This window comes from Vitis vinifera, chromosome 17, assembly GCF_030704535.1.
Source record: "Vitis vinifera cultivar Pinot Noir 40024 chromosome 17, ASM3070453v1".
NCBI lineage: Eukaryota > Viridiplantae > Streptophyta > Magnoliopsida > Vitales > Vitaceae > Vitis > Vitis vinifera.
Window position 1 is genome coordinate 6,396,320 of NC_081821.1, and position 21,232 is coordinate 6,417,551.

The following is a 21,232-nucleotide window of genomic DNA, read 5'->3' on the forward strand; positions in this document are numbered from 1 at the left end:
TGACATCTGCAGTTGGTGAAGCTTGTCATAGTTAGGTGGTTTCTTTTTTAAGTTATGACCAAACCTTCAAGACCAAGGTTACCATCTCTTCAATCTTTGCATTACCAAAAACTAAGCATTCAATGTAAACAAAAACCAGAATACATGAAGAATCAGTTGGAGCTCACATGGGGTTGTAAATTTATGAATGAAAAACTGTGTGTTAGGGTTGAGGAGTAGAAAGGCTGGAACTGTTACTTATAACAACAATTTTGAGATAGCAGATAACAACAGCTTCATAAGAGTTCAAACTAATGCCTGAGGCAACCAAAGTTCCTCTTCTTTCTTTCACAACAAAACTGCAATGGTGGTGCGACAACATTGCCTTCTACAGTAAATGCATGCGCTCGACATAGGATTGGAGTAGCCATCTGCCAAGGGGCTCCCCTCGTCCGACAAAACAACCGGAGTTGCCATTTTCAGTGAAAAAGGGGAAGCTGAATATATGCAGCAGTTCTTGCACTGCCTGCCTCACCAGAGAAGCTCCTGTCACCCTGCTCCGCCGACCCCATCCTGTCACTATATCAATCCGGCTGGGAACAGTTCCAGATACAAGCATCTCCCGGTGGAACCAGGCAAGTGTCCGTGAGAGTGCCGTCACAGCAGTCCCATCTGACATGAAGTGCAGATTGATGAGCCAATAACATGAGCTTTTCTCTCTAACCGCGTCTGGATAGACATTCTTCTGTGCAGCAACTTCCCACACAGAACCAGCCTCCTCCTTGAGCCCTGACTTGTGGAGAAAATCCACGACTGCATCAACAAGTCCCCTCTTACTCTCCCTATCCTCGCTGTGCATCAGATCCAGGAACTTGCTCACATGATCTCGAACATTCTGTCCATCAGGTCCTGCAGCTGGCATGGACAGTAGGAACATGTGTGCAGGGTGACCCGTCACTGCCATAAGCTCACCACAAAATCCCATGTCAAATGATGACCGAGCTTCAGTACAACAACTGAGAAGCAAGGTATAAGTTTGCAAAGAAGGCTGGAGACCTAATCGCAACATGCTCTGCAGCAAGTTGTATGCATCTGAAAGCCGATGCACCCTAAGGAACGCACTGAGCAGGGAATTGCAAGTGGGCACATTAGGGCACAACCCAGCATTGAGCATGGCTTGATACCACTCCCAAGACTTCTCAACATTCCCAACCTTTCCCCACAAGTCTACTAAAAGACCATAAACAGGTTCATCTGGCACCCAATTCTTCCTTTTCATCTCAGTAAAAATTGCTTCTGCCTCCTCAAGATGCCCACAATGGCCAAGCACCTCCATTACTATGCTGTAAGTTACTTTGTCGGGTTGAAATCCTGCATTCTGCATGTCACGGTAAAGTTCTAATGCAGTTGGATAGTTCCTTGCCTTGGCTTGCAAAGCAATCATAATATTGTAAGTAACCAAGTTTGGAACACAGCCCTGATCAACCATCTCGCAGAATAGCTTGTGAGCAGAAGTCAAATGGCCAGCTTTTCCCAGGCAGTTGATTATAACACTGTAGGTGAATGTGTCAGGAGAAAGGTGAGCCTCTTGCATCTTTTGATACATGTGCAAGGCAACATCCAGAAACCCTGCTTTCGCATGGATGTCGATGAGTGTGCAATAGGTGACACGGTCAGGTTGACATCCTGCTTCCTGCATCCTATCAAAAACGCTGACTGCTTCATTCAAATAGTTTGCCCGGCCATAACTGTGAATCAATCGATTATATGTCACCACATTTGGCTGGCATCCATCCCTGACCATCTCAGCCAGCAATTTGTTAATCGCACCAAATTGTCTAGCACGACCCAGGATGCCAACCATTGTGGTGTAAGTATGCCCATCATGCTTGAACCCAGTTTGTCTTTTCAGCCAATAAAAGAAACCAAGAGCAACCGGATGGTCTTGAATCTGCTTTAGAACCTGGTTTGCTTGATATGCATCCATCAAACAGTTGAGATTTCTAAGAGCCTCTTCTGCTGCAGGTCCCCAACTCAGCTGTCGCAATATGCGAGAAACATTTTCCACAACATGCCCAGAGCTTCCAAACTGCCTAGACACTGGAGCAATTCCTATCATTTTTGTATCTCTTAGGGGCTTGCTGAACCCCCCTGCGATGCCTCCCACAAACCTCGGTTCTGAATTTCGAACATTGGAATTGAAATTGGAATTCGATGTTGAGTAGTTTGAATAAGCTTTTGACTTCTGTGGCATAGACCTCTTATTGTGAGTATCTGAAGACAGACTTCGAGTATCTACTGTATTCCTTGTCCAGGTATCTCCCACATGACTGCAACCTTTAACTGAGCCCGATTTATCACCTTTTCCTCTTGTACTGTGATAACTACTTGTAGAGTTTGAGGCTGCTGCTATATTGGCAGACGACTCTGCACGAACTTTTGAAAATTTCCCTTTTCTAATGGGTTTTATATTTGTTGATTTGATCTTAGAAAGAGGCTTGGTGGGGTCAACCATACAGTTCTGTGGCAGCTTAAGCATTCCACTCCCATCTGACATAGGAATCTTATAATTTACTAAATCAGACAGAAAATTTACTGCTACAATACCTGCCCTAATAAACTGATCTGAGATAGGAGGCGCATGCACCGCATCATTATTAACACCAACATTGTCACTGACATAACTAACACAATCTGATCCCACCACAGATCTAGGAGCAGCTACAACTTGTGCTAGAGAAGTTGCATGCTCAACACTCTCAACTTTTTGAGAACCCACTACTTTTACTGCATCACCCAAAAACAGGGGTCCAACTCTTGCTGCAGTTTTGGATGCCAAGGTGGTTTGCTTCTGCATGATCAAAACTTCATTTCTTGCATGCTGCTTTGTTGAAACACAAGTTTCATCTTCAGAGCAAGGGCATGAGTTTCCATCTGGTGTACTGGATCGTGTTCCACTAATTAAAATGGACCTAGCAGAGTTGGAAAGGGGACCAATCTGCTTTGTTCGCAACATAATCTGCAAATAGAGTAATACCTTCTATAAGAAGGCTTGCAAAATAGTCAATACCAATAAAATAAGGACATCCTTACTAAATCATGAAAGTAAAATCCATTCATTGATTAGTTTGTATGCTAGTTCAGTAAAGAAAAAGGCCATTCTGTTGATGGTAGTGCCATCATGTAACCATCACATATCAACAAACAATGAAGTAGAAACAACTTACTAAATTACGTTCTTGAAGAATCCAGTTTCTTAAACTGTAATCCGGAGTTTGTTGTACCCTAAAACCCTTCTAATGCCGGTTACAAGGGTTCCCACCTAACTGGCACTGCTCTTTAATTACATTTGACCTATAAAAATGAAATCAACAGAAGACTTGTGAGTTTAATAGAGTAGGTGATGCAAGAAGGAAAAATAGGACAGTTTTTTTCAAGAAAAAAAAATGGTTTCAAATTTTGATTGATCTTAAAGAACAGTAAGAAAAATTAATACAGATATCAAAATTCATAACATCTCAATGCTCCCTTGCAAGATATAATGATATGTTGGCATAAAAGAAACACATTTATAATATTTTATTTTATTTTTAAGGATTAAAAATAACACAGAACTAAAACTGGCTCAATCTTTAAGGCAAAAATTAACAATTCTGGTCACAAACAAATGGGGTCTCATAGAAATCCGTAGTCTGATGCTGGCCTTGGTTTGATCCTGCTCTATGAGTAGAGTGAACAAAATAAATCATGGGGATGACGCTATTTTAGTTATTCAAGTTTTAGAGGATTTAGTATATTATGACAATTTTTTTTAATAGCCATATATTATGACATGAAATAATGTGACTGACATTTTGTTGCTTGAAAATGGGAAAGAATGAAAAGGAAATGGATTACCAGTGGTAATTTAGCTTGTCAACTCATAATATAACCTAACACCATAGCTTGTGGAGCCAGATATATGAGAAAGCAGCAGAAGACGTGTGTAGGAGTGATTAATGCAGACAATCAGAAAATGCTTAGCACATCCATAATTCTACATTTCCATGGCCTGTACTATTTTTCTGTACTTGTTCCATTGCTATTTGTTATCCTAGTAACCTCCTAGATCATTATACAACTTTCAATATGTTTACAACTAACTACCATGCTGATAAACTCAGGCAATAGTTATAAAGACCACTTTTTAAATGGACAATAAGATCGTATCTTACAAAGAACATTAAATTATTGTTTTTGTTTTATCATTGTCCAGTTAGAATATTCATAAGTCTGTGTCCCATTTATAATTCTGAATTATTTGCCAATGATCTTAATTATATTTATGATTAATGATGGCACTTAACTAAGACTTTGCTCGAGATCATGCCACAATGGGTGCACGTGTTTTTGTAGTTCAATGAAAAAATAATCAAACCATGAATAGTGTTTGTTTGCATTCTCCTCCAATCTTCACTATGTTTTCCAAGTTCACACCCCAAAAAGCCTTTTCCTGCAGGATAAATAAGATGCTGCACCTTGCATTATGGAAGGGGCAAAGAGTATTTCTTGCTTTAGGGAGCACAAGCAACACCAACTTTGGCTTTCCAAAGTAAGAAAAGTATTTCCAAAATGTTAGATGATATGAGAACAATACCAATGTCCATGCATACACCTAAGTTCTTGATCCATTCATACCCCTCAATCTATACACAAAACTGTTCTTCCAACATATACAAATCAATGAAAAAGACAGATTCAGCCATAAATAAGTTCTCAGATTTTTAAATACAGAAAGACATAGAAGTATCAATCTTCACCCAAGAGGAAAAACCTTAGCCTTGTGTCGGTTCCCCTAAAAAATAACTTTCTTTGCAAGGCTAATCACAACCAAACACAAAGTCACAATCATCCTTTTCTCTCAAATACTGTACCAGACCAGCCCATGAACTGTAGCTCAATGGACGTATATTTACCATCCCAAATCATGAATCGCCTTTGTTTCTCATTCCCCTTTTCTCAACACTGCTTCAATCAAATCTATTCCTCAACCCCCCCTCCGTCCAACACCCAAAAGTGGGCAAAGATATCCTGCAGTTAGCATTTTGAAAGTACTTATCTTTCTTCTTTTGCTTATCAGAAAAAAAGATCAAAGCAATTGCTGCTTTGAAAAGCAAGAAAAATTCTTCCAGAATGCAAACAAAAATCAAAACCTCAAAAATCATTCAAAACCCTCCATTGCATCAACAGAACTCCTCCTCCCACACGCACAAAATCAAATTAAAACATACACCCAATTCCACCCCTTCAAAATAATAAGAAAAGAACATCAACATTTCACCATATCCTTCGAAAAATAAACAAACCCACGTCTCCAATCACTAAATTAAATCCAAAAAAAATGGAAAAATCCAGCAATAATTCACCTTCCACTTGCTCTTAGCTTGAGAACTTAGAGAGAGAGAAGTACCTGAAAAGGGGATGTGGATAGCTGAGTTTTGTGGAGAGAGAAAGAGAGAAAAAAGTACAGGAGGCGGCTCTCTTCCTCTCCGCCGTCAAAGCGAGAGTTTTCCTAGCAGGCTGGGACTGGGAGGGGCTGGCTGGTCTGCAAACTTGATACCAAAGCTTTTGATTCACCCTACCATTTTCATAACAACACGTGGCCTCGCCTTCACGGCTTACCTGTGACGATCAGGTGGCCATAGTTGCACCTCTTCTTTTCTCTTCCACTTTTTGTCCTTAATTTTCACATTTAGCAGGGCTCCTCTGTGCTCGTCCCCACCCAATTGAAGTCAAACCAGGCAATTGATTGATCAATGATCCTTCCTAAAATTCAAGTATTTTAAATTATAAAGTATATACAGAATGTAACATTTTCATAACTCTAATTTTTCATAATGGGTACGGTCTAAATTGCCGATGAAGGAGTATAAGGTGGACGAGGAGAATAGGTGTAAGCGTTACACCCATATGATATTTGGACAATATTATAAACTTTAAATATTGATGTAATATGATTGCTTTCGGTGCAAACAATAAATTCTTTATTTCAATATTTTTGTGTGGTCAGTCTTGAATTTCATAGGCTGACTTGTTCCCAACATCTGTCAATTTCTCCAACTTAGAGTATTATAATTATTATTATTGGTTTTTAAAATCTCCAAATCCAACGGTCCAGATGATGCAATAGCAACCCTAAAATGACATAGCTGCATCACTATATCACTACACCTCGTCCTGTTTGTCGACGTGGCAGGACAAACACCCGAAAAAAAACACGGTAATATGTTACAATTTCAGGCCCTTTAAAAATTATTAAATTTGGTAAAAGAATAATGAAATTGACGGAAAAGGGCTCGGAATAATGAACTATTATTGGGATATGCACTGGGTGATGTCAGGTGTGGCTTGATGCTCAAGAAAGAGTAATTTTCGCTGTTTTCTGGGTAGTCGCAACTCCGTGACGACCGGAGATGAAATGCGACTTTCAGTTGACAAGGCTCGGGTGTACATAAATCAATTGTACTCGCTCCTGTACTCGCAAGTCACAACCAAACGTCTGTCCCAATGTGGGCTCATGCCAAGAGGGCCTTTTCTGGGCTGGCCCAATTACAGCCTGGCCACACCCTTTTTATCAATTGGGCCAAGGCCTGTGTGATGGTAGGTGTTTCTACATAACTCATGAAATAGTTTTAAGTCAGTCGTGATGAAAAGACCAAATCCTGTTTAGGGACTGTTCCCAAAACTGTTTTCAAAAATAATTTTAAAAAAATAGTTTTTTTTTATATAAAAATTAATGTCTTGTAAAACAAAACTTTGTTTGAGTTTTAATCATTTTTCATGTTTGTACAATTATTTTTAAAAAAATAAATTTAAATAATTAAAAAAGCGCTAATTGAAAACACCATATTTTCTATTTTTAATTAAAAAAACAGTTTTATAATTATCAAATATGTTTTCTTGTTTTTTTATTTTAGAAAACGAAAAACTTTTATTGAAAACAATTGTCTTTTGAAAAACGGTTTTTTTATAATAGCTTTTAAAAATTGTTCTTGACATTTTATAAATCAAAAATTTGTTTGAAAACTTCAAATATTTTAAACTTATTTTTAATATTTTAAAAATAATTTTTATATCTAATATTTTATTTTTAATTATTCTCCATATTTATATAATTATTTTTAAAAATAATCTTAAAAAAATAAGTGAAAACAATTAAAATATATTATGAAACGCCCTATTTTTATTTTTAATTAAAAATAAAATATAGTTTTATAGTTATCGAACTTAAAAAATTATTATTAAAAACAATTATCAAACAAACCCTAAATTCCCGATACATACATATACAAGATTGATAAATAGTTATTTTGAGAACTAGTAATGATAGATAAGTATCATTGAATTTGGGTTGGATTAATTTTATCAAACCCTAACTTTTAATTATTAATTTTATAGTCATTTTTTATCATTACTTTTACTATTCAATCACAAAGATTGTGATATATGGTCAAGAGTTTAAAGTAGCTTTAATCATAGTACTGTTTCTTTTGATGCCTTTCATCAATATCAATTGATGGTGAAACAAATTTGTGCAAAAAGATTGAGAGATTGAAGCTTTTGAGTGAATGAATGGTGGTTGTGGACAAAGCACTCCACCTTTCACGTTGCTTGACTTTCTTCTGACTCCACATACAACAATGATGTCCAAATGCATTGAGTTTTAAATCACGATAGCACTCTCCATTTTCATAAATCACTTCATAAACCAGCAATTTTGATTATTAACTTAAAATACCCTTAAGAATTTTATCGATCCGTCTAGAAATTAAGCAGGCGTTTAGTAAATCAATTCGATAACTTAAAGTGATTAAATGATTTAATTTAAATTATTAAATAAATTAAGTATGTTTAATAAAATAACTTAAATTTTATGATTAATCATAATATTTAAAAAAATAATTAAATAATTAATTTTAAATCAATAATTTAACTTAAAAATCAAATTAAGTCATTAAGTAATTGATATTAAATTTTATCAAAGGCCTCCTAAGTATGAGAAAACTATTTTTTATATTTGAATTATGAAGTAAAATATCGTTTTTTAAAAATATTCTCGGATTTGGAAACTATTCTCCTACTCATTCCCCAACAATGTTGTAACAACTTTTATAGATTTTATCTTCGCTACAATTTGCAGGATGAACAATTCTAGGCTTAAATTTCCCATGATAATGTCGGATATCGGTTGAAAATGGTATCATGGGTTTGGGCTGAGGTCACCACCCAACTAAAAAAGGCCACCAACATGAGTGGGCCCCCATTTACACTAATAATGACTACATTAATTTCAAATGATCACCAAGCCCAACACCATGGCCCATAGAAGTCACAGGAGATGAGTCCAATGATGGGCTTTTCCCACTTAATTTTGTAGACTTAATTGTATTATAATTGTTAGTCGTTCGGTTGACTCACTCCAATGCCCCAATTAATCTCGGTAGTGGATTAGAAAAAATAGTTTTATAAATATCAACTTACAAGATTTTTTGCTAACTACTTCTATCAATTCCTCAATTTTGTTGTAGATAAATACTAAATATAACGATACTCACATAATTTACATTTATTATGATTTTCTATTAATAAATACAAAATGACAATAGGACTGATTTTTTCAGCTATCCGTATCTGAATGCATGTTTGGGAAACCTTAAAAAACTTAGGATTGATACAGGACATGATTATGATTTTATCTTATCCACCCTCTCTCCATTATGGGTAATCTTAAATAAAAAAAATTATTTAAAATTGATTTTTTTATTTTTTAACATAAATAAAATATTACTTTTCATATAAATAAATTATAAATATTTCTAATATTTTTTAATTTATAAATCACATTTTTTTTAATAAATTTTAATTTTAAAAAACAAAAAATTTGGAAAAAAACAATTTAAATGGGGCGATAGAATTTTCTATATCCAGTTTCTGTCCTATTTAAATTTTATTTTTCGACGAGAATGAGAATAACAATAAATGCACATGATGGGTTGGGATAAGAGTGGCTTGTCTTGAACCGTCCCATTGTGATTCCCCATAATGTCAATTATTGTGGGCAAAATTAATTAATGTACATGAAAATAATGATTAAATCAAAATCGAATTGATAGAAAAATCAAATCATCAAACCAAACTTATTTAATATCTATTTAATTTGATTTAGACGGTCCATGGAACTTGAATTAATAATTTTAAATACAAAAAATAATAAATATATTTAAAATTTAATTCGATCATAATGTAATAACAATAAATTATTTTAACGGATCTATAAAATGTAAAAAAGTGTCAGATAGTGAACAGTCGATCATGTAAAATCGAAAACCTAATTCATAAAATAAGCTCATTCAAAAATTTGAATCATCTTTTGTGGATGGTGAAAACTCAATTGATATGATGGATTATAATTAGTTTGGATAAGTTTTGTAAACTTTTCATTGTTTTACTTACAACACTAATAATACTAGAGACAATAGAGACCCAAAAGGGAAAAGGAGGAGAGTAAAGAGAGAAAATGGAAATGGGAAGCTACCCCATCCCCATGGGTGAACTTTTGAAAAGGTGAGGGAACAAACTTTATCGAGAAGGCGTGGGAGATGAGCTGGGAAGAAACATGTGCTTTCTATGCAGCCCATCATCAAACAACATCATACTGTCACGTTTTAACATTAGCATTCCATCCACTTTTTCCACCTGAATTCGCCCCTACTCTCCATCCCAACGTGCCCCTCCATCATTGCTATTTTAGCCTTTTTGCCCCTCTCGCCTTTCTCATTTCTCATCCCTCTGCATGACCAACTTGCATTGCATGTTAGGATGATTCTCCCTTATTATTCTACATACTATTTTTTATTTTATTCTTTTTATTTTATTATTATTATTTTTGTCAATGATGTTTAGTTGGAATGTTGGATTCACTTAGTTGATAATTTTGGTGTCTTTTATTTATTTTTTAATATTGTAGTTGGTATTTAAGAACTGGTTTGATAGTGATTTTAAGAAGCATTTTTAATGTTTTTAATATTTGAAAATTTTGATTATTTAAGTGTTAGAAATATTAATTTTTTTTTTAAATCACTCATAAACGCACTCTCAGAGTGCATTTGATAGTAATTTTAGAAAACATTTAAATTACGTTTGAGAGTGATTTTAGAAAACGCTTATAGTATTTCTAATATTTAGAATGATACAAATTTTAAAGTGATAAAAAGTTTGAAAACACTTTCTAAAATCATTGTATTTATTTTTAAATAATTTAAAAAATCTACTAAATTTAAATAATTAAAATTATAATTGTTTAAAACTTTATATTATTCTAAAAATAGGAATTGTCGTATGTTTATCCCTATCCTTACGCGGCACCAATCCGAAAAAATGTAAATAAAAAATAAAAAATAATGGTACCATCGTGGACCCTCCCCCACAAGGAGCATCCAAGGAGACCCATGGTCCTAGCATGCATTGAAAAATAAAAAGACATTCTTTTCATATATATTCAAATTAAAATTAAAATTAAAAAAAAAAACTATATTTCACTTTCCTTTCAACCAAACACACCCTCCCAAAAATAATTTGGAGCCCCACTTGTGCCCTGTTTGTCATTTTTCCCTCTGAAGTTTTTGATAAATTTTAGATATCGTGGGTCAGTTTATTTTTAAATGTAAAAATAAAAATGATATATTTCTTTTAGACAAATTCAAATCTATTAAAAAAAATGAAATAATCCTTAACGTCAAATCAACTCAAATATCTCAAAATCCTCTTGACTAACCGTGTACGTAGATATATTTTATTTGACAAGTTCTCAACCAAACACGCGTAACACCAACTTCCAAACAAGGTCTTTCCCTGTCATCATGCTTAGGAAGGGGCCATGGTTGCTTGAGGTGAGGGGAAAGAACAGAAGAGGCTTTGCAGTAGCTTTTAGTAAAAAAGATGTTCAATAATTTTTGTTGACTTTAATGAGGAATTTTAAAGAAATTTCAATGTAAGTGGGTGATGTTATTAAAGGATTATTGGTGGCTTCTTTTGACTCCATTCCTCCCATTGACCACCTCCCCACCAACTCCCTTCTTAAAATTAGGTATTTTGACTATTTTCCCACTGCCTTTTAGGGCATTCCCACCCCAAAATGCCTCCCCTTATGAAAAATTAATTAATATTTAGGTATAGTGTGAATCAAGGGAGCCCTAGGGCACCCAAAAACAACCGTGTTGGACCCATGAATAAGTGCCATGCAAAAACATAAGATTAAGCTTGCCATTTCACATTTGTGTATTTTAATAATGAATTCATAATAATGGTTGTCTTCATGATTCATTAGACTTTGATTAAGTTGTAAGTTTTTCGTAATGATATATAATCGATATCGATTCGAATGATAGATGATGTTATTCGGGTTTTGGATGATTATTTTGGTATTCATTCAATAATTGACATGTGATTACAAATATAATGGTAGCTTTGGTTTGAGAAAAAGGGGTTTTGTGGGTGTGGGGGTATTAATTAATTTTTTTCTAGGTTTATGGGTGAACAACTTCAACTACTGGTGTCCAAAACATCCGAACCTTCCATTCCATGGCCCACACCCTAGTATGTAAGATCAAGGGTTGTTATTCACTCTATTCGTATAAAATAATGATTAAATTAAAAAGAAAACAAATTATTATGTAAGCCAATAATCAGCGTGGTTGGTAAATATCCTCCTTTGAGATGACTTTGTAAACTCAAACAAAAAGAATAATTAAAAAAAAAATCATTAATGATGATAATGGGTTTTAGTGTGCCAAACAAGGCAAAAGGATAGAACCCTTTTGACTCCATTCACAAAGCTACAAATCTCTAAAAGACCACCAAGTCCTCCTCTGTCAAACCCTGATGTTTACTTGGAATGAACTCAAATTTCAGGTATCTAATTAGACAGAAGCTAGAGGTTAGTTTTGTAAATTCAACTCAACAGAAAATATATATATATATTTATAGCAAATTAACTTACCATCTTTGAACTTTTCGATAATTGTTAATCCGTCAGCTTCTTATATGCTTTTAAATTTTTAATCGAATGGGTGAACGAAATAGGAATAAGAAATGGGGTTTTTTTTGTAATTTGGAAAAGATTGTGGGAGGAATTTGTAATTTTATATAACCTTGGGATGGGTGGAAAAGTATAATATTGTAAAATATTTAATGAATTATCCAACGTAAAATTATATAATAATGAAGATTTTGAATAGCCCCTTTTTTTCCTCAACTGACCCCGCGTTTTCTCTCTCCGGCGGAGAGGCACCGGCGCTACCACCACCCACCACGAGGAGGACGACGACCGCGGACTCTGTGAGAGGCTGTTAGAGTATTTCTCTGTGACCAGCTCACAGCATGGGTAACTGTATCGCATGCGTGAAGGTGGACTCTGCGGAAGACCACAGAAGCAACCACAGCAACAGCAACGGTCATAGGAGAAAGAAGAAGACCAAAGAACGTAGACCCAATCCATACGCCGACGACCAGGTCCGGTCTCCGGCGCCGATCCGGGTCCTGAAAGACGTGATTCCACTGAGTCACCGGACTCGGATCGGGGACAAGTACGTGCTGGGTCGCGAACTCGGCCGCGGCGAGTTCGGCATCACCTACCTCTGTACCGACCGCGAGACCCGTGATAGCCTTGCCTGCAAGTCCATATCCAAGAAGAAGCTGAGGACCGCTGTCGACATAGAGGACGTCAGGCGTGAGGTTTCTATAATGTCTAGTCTTCCCGATCACCCCAACATCGTGAAGCTCAAGGCCACCTACGAAGACAGCGAGGCCGTGCATCTGGTGATGGAGCTCTGCGAAGGAGGCGAGTTGTTCGATAGAATCGTCGCACGGGGGCACTACAGCGAGCGCGCTGCGGCCGGTGTGGCGCGGACGATAGCAGAGGTGGTGAGAATGTGTCACGAGAATGGAGTGATCCATAGAGACTTGAAGCCCGAGAATTTTTTGTTTGCGAATAAGCGGGAGAGTTCACCGCTTAAAGCCATTGATTTTGGGCTATCAGTGTTTTTCCGGCCTGGTATGGTATTGGCGTGGATTCATTTTGCTTCTTTGTTTATGGGTTTTTGGTTGTTTACGGAAATTCAAGGTTTTGTTGGGCGCAGGTGAAAGGTTCTCGGAGATTGTGGGGAGTCCGTACTATATGGCGCCTGAGGTTTTGAAGCGAAATTATGGGCCTGAAGTGGATATATGGAGTGCTGGAGTGATTCTTTATATTTTGCTATGTGGAGTTCCTCCATTTTGGGCAGGTACTTTGTGGTTCTTGAATTGTGAGTATGTCTGTAATTGTTAGATTCGATTGTGAAGTTGTTTGCTTTTTTGTTTGCTCTTTTTGTAGAGACGGAACAGGGTGTTGCTTTGGCAATATTAAGGGGGGTGATTGATTTTAAGAGGGAACCTTGGCCGCAAATTTCTGATAATGCAAAGAGCCTTGTTAGGCAAATGTTGGAGCAGGATCCCAGAAAGCGGTTGACTGCTCAACAGGTGCTTGGTAAGTAGTCTTTTGCAGATGTTTGATACTGGAATTTTTTATGTGTATGGGTTCACAATTTGCCTGGTCAGCTGAATTCTTTATATTTAGGTAATGTTGTCTGTATTTGTAAGGAATCATCTGTTGGGAAGTTGATGGTGATCTGGAGTTTCGTTGACTTAAATAGTTTGAATAGCCTTGCTAATGCAAGATTATTAGTTAATAGTAATGTTCAATAGGATACAAGTAAAAGTTCTAGCTTTTCTAGAAATGGGCTGCAAGGGCATAAGTGTCATGGGAGTCTAGTGTTGGAGCTATACCAAATTCAGGGGAAGACGTATTCATTAAATGGTTCATAGTTCGAAAACTTGGACATCTTATGTTAGTAGGCACATATTACCAAATTTTATTTTTCTGTCGTTTCTTTCTTTTAGCCATTCATTTTCTTGACCAAATGTTCATTTCAAACTTCCTTCTGAAATATCATATGCTAATTGGCCTCATGTGTGTGTGTGTGTTTCATATTGATTTCTTATCTCATAGTCTTTAATGGTAATAACTTTGCTGCAGAGCATCATAGTTAAGTGAAAAGGGGTTTTGCATGCTGGGGCCTGTTTGGGACTAAGGTTTTTGGGCTACCTTGGGGAGCTGTTTATATCATGCGATCAACTTTCAGATACTCTTGGTTAGTCTAAGAGGGGCAATGTGACTGAGACATTAGTGAAGACAGGGCAAAGATTACCTTGTAATCCAATTCAGGGTGCCAATCCTTCTTTGCTAAAAGGAAGGGGTTTATAATTTATATTACAAACTGGAATAGTAGTCTTTCCCTATATAATGGGCATGTTAATATGTCACAGCTAAATGTAAGATATGAGAGGCAAGTATTCCATTTAGTATGGTGGGAACCAGTCTTGTGTTAAGAAAATTTGGAAAACTTCATTATCACCTGGAAACTATTTCTGTAATCATCCTGCAACATGGCTGGTTTCTTGTTAATTTGTTATACTGATTTTTGCTTTTCTTTTCTCATCTTTGGCAGAACATTCCTGGTTACAGAATGCAAAGAAAGCTCCAAATGTTCCATTAGGAGATATTGTGAGAACAAGGCTCAAGCAGTTCTCTTGCATGAACAGATTCAAGAAGAAAGCCATGCGAGTAAGTGTCCACATTTGTTGAAGTGTAACTGCTACTCAGGCTGTGACCGTTATTGCCATAATTTGCAGTTCATATCTTTTATAGATGATTTCTGTTTGTTCCATCAAATGCTGTAGGTAATTGCAGAGCACTTATCTGTTGAAGAAGTAGAAGTTATCAGAGATATGTTTACACTGATGGACACTGACAATGATGGAAAAGTAACATATGAAGAACTGAAGGCTGGACTTCGGAAGGTTGGTTCACAATTGGGTGAACCAGAGATAAAGTTGCTGATGGAAGTGGTAATTATATCATGTCATATCATAAACTTTCATATTATTTCCAGTTCTTGCGAATTTTAGGATGAATTTTATACTGCATGCTTTATTTCTAGTAAAACAGTTCAGATCCTCCACTGATGTAATACTGCTTGTACTTCTAATCATTTAATTTACTTCATTTTGTTTGTTACTTTGAAAATACATGTTGGAACTTCTCTGTCAAACTGAACTTGTAAACACAGCTAGATAGATCATTGCTATTCTGGGATTCAACAAAACCAGCCTGATTGTCTCAACTATATAAAACTCCAAACATTTGCAATTGTAAAGCCACTGTAGATCCAGTTAGGTGATATGCTAAATTTTGTTTTGTGTAGATTTATGTTTTTGTTTCTAAAACTCTTCTAGAGTCTATGAAGTTTGTTCACTTACTCTATATTGGAAAACTGATATTAGTAGCTTTATACGAGAGGACATTCAATTGAAAGACGGAAATTTTGTTGGAATGCCATATTAATTCAATATTTTGGCTAATTAATAGTAATTCAGGCTTCAACAAAATGGTTTATATAATGGTGAGTGGAGAGAGGGGGGGAGTGAGAATATAGTTTATATGTAGAACACTGCCAATAAGATGAGTGGTTAACTGAATCTGATGTTAATTGCAGTTTCAACTCTGTTGGGGGGGGGGGGTTGGGCGTGGGTGAGGGAATTCTTCTCTCCCTATTGTTTTCTTTTCAACCTAAAAATATTTTTGCTTCCTTCATTTATGGGCCTAGCTATGTTTAAATTTTAATTGCTTTTAAATATCTTAGGGTCTTAGGGCCTGTTTGGGATAGCTTCTAACTTCTGCTTTCATTGGTAAAATTATAAAGGACAAGTAACTACATTTTTTGTGCAATTGGTTTTAAGTCTAGAAACTATATTTTAAAAATGATTTTATAAAAAAAAAAAGGATAATTCTGACATTTCAAAAAATTTAATAAAATGAAATATGCTTCCCACATCATAGTTTTGATCCTTGCTTTTCCTCAAATGTTCGATTAAATCATGTTCAGAAGTGGTGGGTTGACCTATGAGAGTTCTATTCAAACATTCTTGAAAATTGTATTTGACCTTCAAACGATACTTTAGTATTCAAAAAGCTCTCCCAAGCAGGGTTTTATGCAGGACCATAAAAATTCTAGCATTATAAAAGTTTTTCTTTGTTGTATGATGAGCTTGAGAGATAAAAGAAGACAAAAGAAAATGAAAAATAATCAAGAAAAAAAGAATATGTCAATCACATCTAGGGTTCCTGAGTAATCTCACTAGGTGAAGCTAAGAAAAGAGAATTATGGCATTCACACCCTAAGTGAAGAAAGACTAGATAGCTATTAAGCTCTCAATAATTCTATTATTGAAATTAAAATACCACATATGTTTATATATACTAATGGAACTTTTTCTCTTAATAAGACAAGACTATTTCTAATAGGAATGGGACAAATTTTTCTAATCAAATTGGAAATTTAAACAAATAGAAATTTTATTAAAAAATAAACTACTAAAATTAATTCAAATAAGATAATCTCTATTATCTCTCTCCAGCTTGGAAAAACTCAACTCCATTGAGTAAAATAAATGATACTGTCACAATCCAGGCACTGAAATTTACTGGAGCTAATCCAAGACAATCAGAGACACAAATAGCATAACTAACCACCCAAAAAGACCGTCCTTTATCTTGAAAATCAATTTCTATTCACCCTTAAACCTCATCCTAATTTGGTGATAGCCACTCTTCCAATAAATCTTCAAAAAGATTATAGAATCCACCAAAATGTCTAACATATCATCAAGTTGATGTATTGGAAACCCATATTTGATTGTAATATTGTTTACTACACAACCATTAACATACTTAAACCAACTACCATCCTTTTTTGATGTGAGCAAAGCTGGTGCAACACATGGGCTAAAACTTCAACTAATTCTAGTTTCGATACTGTTATTATTATTATTATTATTATTATTTGCAGAATGAGATGAAATATAAGACAAAAGGAAAGAAAGTCCTTAGAAATCATATTGAGAGGCTTCTAGGCAATTACACTTAAGGTTCCTAAGCAATTTCAATTTTCACTTAGGTGAAGAAACAAAAGAGAATTTTGGCAATCACACTTTCTTGAGCAATCATACTTGGGAAGTAGGAGTGACACCTTCCAAGAAAAGTGAGGTAGCTACTAATTCTCAATAATTCTATTAATAAAATTGAAATACTATGTATGTAATTCTTCCTTGAGCAAGATTGAGACTATATGTCCTAATAGGAATATACTCCTTTTCCTAATCAAATTAGAAGCACAAATAGAAATTTGATTAAAAGAAAAAAAGAACTAGTAAACCAATTCTAATACGCTTTATTTAAAAATAAATTAATATAAACCTCTAATTAAAAATGTGAAACACTCACATTACTGAAGTACTTTTTTTGAATAATTTTCCTTTTTTTCTTCCCCATAAACCTTCAAAGTGTTTCTTTCCCTTTTTCTTTCATAAGTCTTCAAAGCAAGATTTCCAGGTTGTTCCCCATCATTGTGTCTACTAATTTTTGCTTCAGCTACCTTTGAGCTGCATGACTTAGAGATTTGTCAGACCATTTTTCCATATATTTTCCTTTCCTGGTGAGATCATCGATCGTGAACTATGATCTAGAAGAGAGAAAATATTGACAGTTGACGACATTAGTTTGGGAAATTAGGTAATTCCTAACTATGGTGTTCTTGCATGGTAGAAATTCGAGTCATTGAATTGCTCCTTTTTGAATTTTGTTTAGATTGCTAATGGAACTCTTTTCAGTTTATATATGGTATTGCTTCAGTAAGAAATGCTCAAGTGTTTAGGTGGGACTAGGGGGTAGTGATCTGGGTAATTGATTCCGTTGTTTCTTGGAGACATGTCTTTGAAAGGGAATTGAGGATGATGTAGGCTTCTTTGCAGCACATCCATTCTTTAACTGTGAGAGAAGGTAAGTTAGGCTGAGGTTAGAAAATGGCAAGCAAAATAAAAGATGTTTTGAGGGAACAAGGAGTTCAGAGATAGTGAAAAACTCCTGTATAGTTTCATTGTACTCTTGTTCTAGTCCTCTTTTAACTGGTGACTTTGTTTCCTTGTTTGGTTTTATCTTCATTTTATGAAGAAGCCAATGATTTGTTTAGTTTTTTGTTCTTTTGGTGCCTTTGGTGCATTTTGTATTCTCCTCATTTGCTTGGGTGCGCTTTGCCCCTTTTTTTTCACACTTAATTTTTTTTTTCATTTTCCTATAAAAGAATGTTCTTATAGGAAGGATAGAAACAATAGGATTTTTGAGAGAAGGGAAAGAAAGGTAGAGGTAATTTACCTTAGGATCATAGTTTTAAAAGTTACAAGGCACACCTAAGGCACAAAAGTCTTCTATAGCTTAGGCTTAGGGCACAACATAAAGTGTGTACCTAAGCGAAGTAAAACATGACCTACGATGCATATCAATTTTATTGATCCGAAATCTAATCCAATTAATAAAGAATTTAAGATTCTAAACATTTAAAAGAAGTATTCAGCAAAAAAGTAACAAGATCACATAAATTTCAATATACAATTAGAAATTTTAAGAATAAAAGTGTTTAAGAAGGAAAAGTAAAGTGGACAATGTGTGCCTCTCCAATAAGGCATATGCCTTGGCAAGTGAGGCGCTATAATTGGGGAGTGGTTGCGCCTTGGGCCTAGGTGTGCTTTAAGCGCGCCTTTTAAAACTATGCTTGAGATTAAAAGTTCAGCAGGTTGAAGTCATTGAATCCATTTGACCTTAGTGGAGGATCGCCATCTTGGAGCAGAGATGCTTTGGGTTAGGATGGAGACAGACATATTTGAAGGTTTTTGGAATTATTTTTGCCTCTTAGACATCGTATTTATGAGTGGAGGTCATCTGTCTCGAGTTCTTTTCTTTTCTCTTTTTGTTTACATCTGGTGCATTCGATCCCTTTTAGTTAATCCATCCATATGAAAAGACAAAATAAGGGCTAGATAGAAGAAAGAAATTTGATATCCAAATAAAAGAGCATTTAAGTTCACAAACTTCTTTATGCATTCTTTTCTTCAAAAGCATCTCAATCTTAGCTTTTCAAGAAGTGCTGATGAGCCCCAAATCTATTCTTTCTTAACTGTTTTAGTAGTTAAACTTTGGCGGCTAAGAAGTGATTCTAGACTGCTGAAAAATTGAACCAAATGGATCCCATAGTGATATAAATTGGAATTCTTCCTAGAGAAATTTAGTATTTGCTCACTGTTGAATGGAAGGATATGAATATGTAGTGATGTAGAAATATCCCTTTTGTAGATGATGAAAGTTCTCTTTAAACAGTGATGTTTTACTTGGTTATAAATAATTGCTTTTGCTATTGTGATGGGAAATTTTATTTTGTATTTTTTCAAGGCAACTCTCACATTGGAACTCTTTAATGCCAAATAGTGGATTTCAAAGTTTGAATTAGCTTCTGTTTTTTTGTTTTTTTATTTTTATTTATTTTATGTGAGGTAAAATTAGGAAAGAAGTGCCAAGTTTATATGTTGCATTGTTGTTTGATGGTAATGGTGTTTCATAATGTAATGCAATATGAGATGAAGTCCTGATATTTGTGGCCTGTCTATGCTCTAGAAAATATCTTTTCTCAATACTTGTCATTCACCTTCATTTTGGAGAATATGTAAATTTTTCTTATCCTTTGAAAATGTTAGTGTTGTGAGTTCTCTAGTTGCATTAATGTCAGCTATCCATGCTGCCTAAGTTCATATACAAGTGACATCAAGAAAGGTGAAATATTAGCACAATCATGTGATTTAATTCAAGTTCCTGAGTCTTAGGTATAGTAAAATAGTTCTTGTAATGATTATAGAATTTAGTACGTTTAATGATCTTTGCAGTTTAGTCAGCCCATTAAGATAAAAAATTAAATACATGTTAGGAAACAAATTCTCCACTTTCTGTAGATTAGTTGAAAACTAAAATTTCCTCGGCTGTTACCATTAGAATTATGAAGATTCCCAAGATTGCATAAAATAATTATTTGCATTTTGGTTGTCTAAAGCATTGAGGCTGCCTGGATGATAAGGAAAACATGCTATGCATGGTCAAAGAGATGTATTTCATTGCAGTAGGCCCCATCAGATTTTATTTTATTTTCCTAATACACCATTAATAAAACTGAGAGTTTGGAAGATGCACTGTCTTCAGGTGCAGTTTAGGCAGTTTGCATTGCCCCTGAGATTTTCAGACACTTCCTGTTATTTATTTTATGACATTAGCAGATAGTCCTTGTGAATTGAGGGACTCCCGACTTTTATTCACAGAATAATAATACCTTGTGAACTTGTGGTTAGGCTGATGTGGATGGGAATGGAGTCCTGGATTATGGAGAGTTTGTAGCAGTGACAATTCACTTGCAGAGGATGGAGAATGATGAGCATTTCCAAAGAGCTTTTATGTTTTTTGACAAAGATGGAAATGGGTTTATTGACTTAATCGAGCTACAAGAAGCCCTAGCAGATGAATCCGGTGAGACGGATGCTGATGTAGTGAATGAGATCATGCGGGAGGTCGACACAGACAAGGTTTGACTCTCAAGGCTTGCCAGCTGCTGGCATCATGACTTTCAAGCCTTGCCAGCTCTTTCAAAGATATTGTATCATCCCTGTACCTTTCTTGATGATTTGCATAGTTTTTTTGTCACAGGATGGGCGTATCAATTACGATGAGTTTGTGGCAATGATGAAAACTGGAACCGACTGGAGAAAGGCTTCTCGCCAGTACTCAAGGGAGAGGTTCAAAAGCCTGAGTCTCAACCTGATGAAGGATGGTTCTCTGCATCTTGAAGATAGGATTACGGGTCAATCTATTGCTGTCTGAGCTAAAGGGTTTGATGATCTGAGCTTTCTTCTTTGTCCCCATCCAGTGTCTGGTTTCAAGAGTCAAGATGAAGCTGACTTTAGCCATGGGTACTACCACGGCCCGTACGCGTAACATGTGGCAACAAGTGGGGTATGCCGTATGCCTATGGATATCAAGAATGAGGTTGGGAGACTATTTTATTTTATTTTTTTTAACATTCTTGGGGGTTTTGAGTGGGTGGGATATGGGTGTAGGAAGAGAACAAAACGGCTTAAGATGTCGGCAGTGGCAGGGGATTGCGGATGTGTCATATTTGTATATTTGTCAAGTCATTGGTGTTTGATTATTTACTCAAAAGAGTCTTTCTGGATTTCTAACTTTTGTGCA

The 21,232-nt window shown here is 35.5% G+C and overlaps 2 protein-coding genes across 7 annotated transcripts; one reads left to right on the forward strand and one right to left on the reverse strand.

The window, feature by feature from the left end:
- Positions 1-78: 78 nt before the first annotated feature.
- LOC100251827 (pentatricopeptide repeat-containing protein At1g74750) lies at positions 79-5,724 on the reverse strand. Of its 6 annotated transcripts, none has more exons than XM_059734112.1 (4): positions 5,429-5,722; positions 4,397-5,049; positions 3,207-3,333; positions 79-2,998 (listed from the first exon to the last, which is right to left on the reverse strand). In XM_059734112.1, exon 4 carries the CDS (start codon positions 2,993-2,995, stop codon positions 368-370), a length of 2,628 nt encoding a protein of 875 aa, XP_059590095.1. In that variant the 5' UTR covers positions 2,996-2,998; positions 3,207-3,333; positions 4,397-5,049; positions 5,429-5,722; the 3' UTR covers positions 79-367. The 6 variants fall into 6 exon arrangements, with proteins under 6 accessions (XP_059590095.1, XP_010663420.1, XP_010663418.1 ...); XM_010665118.3 differs by having other exon boundaries at positions 79-3,019; XM_010665116.3 differs by lacking the exon at positions 4,397-5,049 and having other exon boundaries at positions 5,429-5,724.
- A 6,514-nt stretch (positions 5,725-12,238) lies between these two features.
- LOC100246691 (calcium-dependent protein kinase 10) lies at positions 12,239-21,222 on the forward strand. Its single transcript, XM_002266697.5, has 7 exons — positions 12,239-13,069; positions 13,155-13,298; positions 13,388-13,540; positions 14,562-14,677; positions 14,794-14,961; positions 20,338-20,568; positions 20,690-21,222. The coding sequence occupies exons 1-7, from the start codon at positions 12,397-12,399 to the stop codon at positions 20,861-20,863; spliced, it is 1,659 nt and encodes a 552-aa protein (XP_002266733.1). The 5' UTR covers positions 12,239-12,396; the 3' UTR covers positions 20,864-21,222.
- Positions 21,223-21,232: the final 10 nt, after the last annotated feature.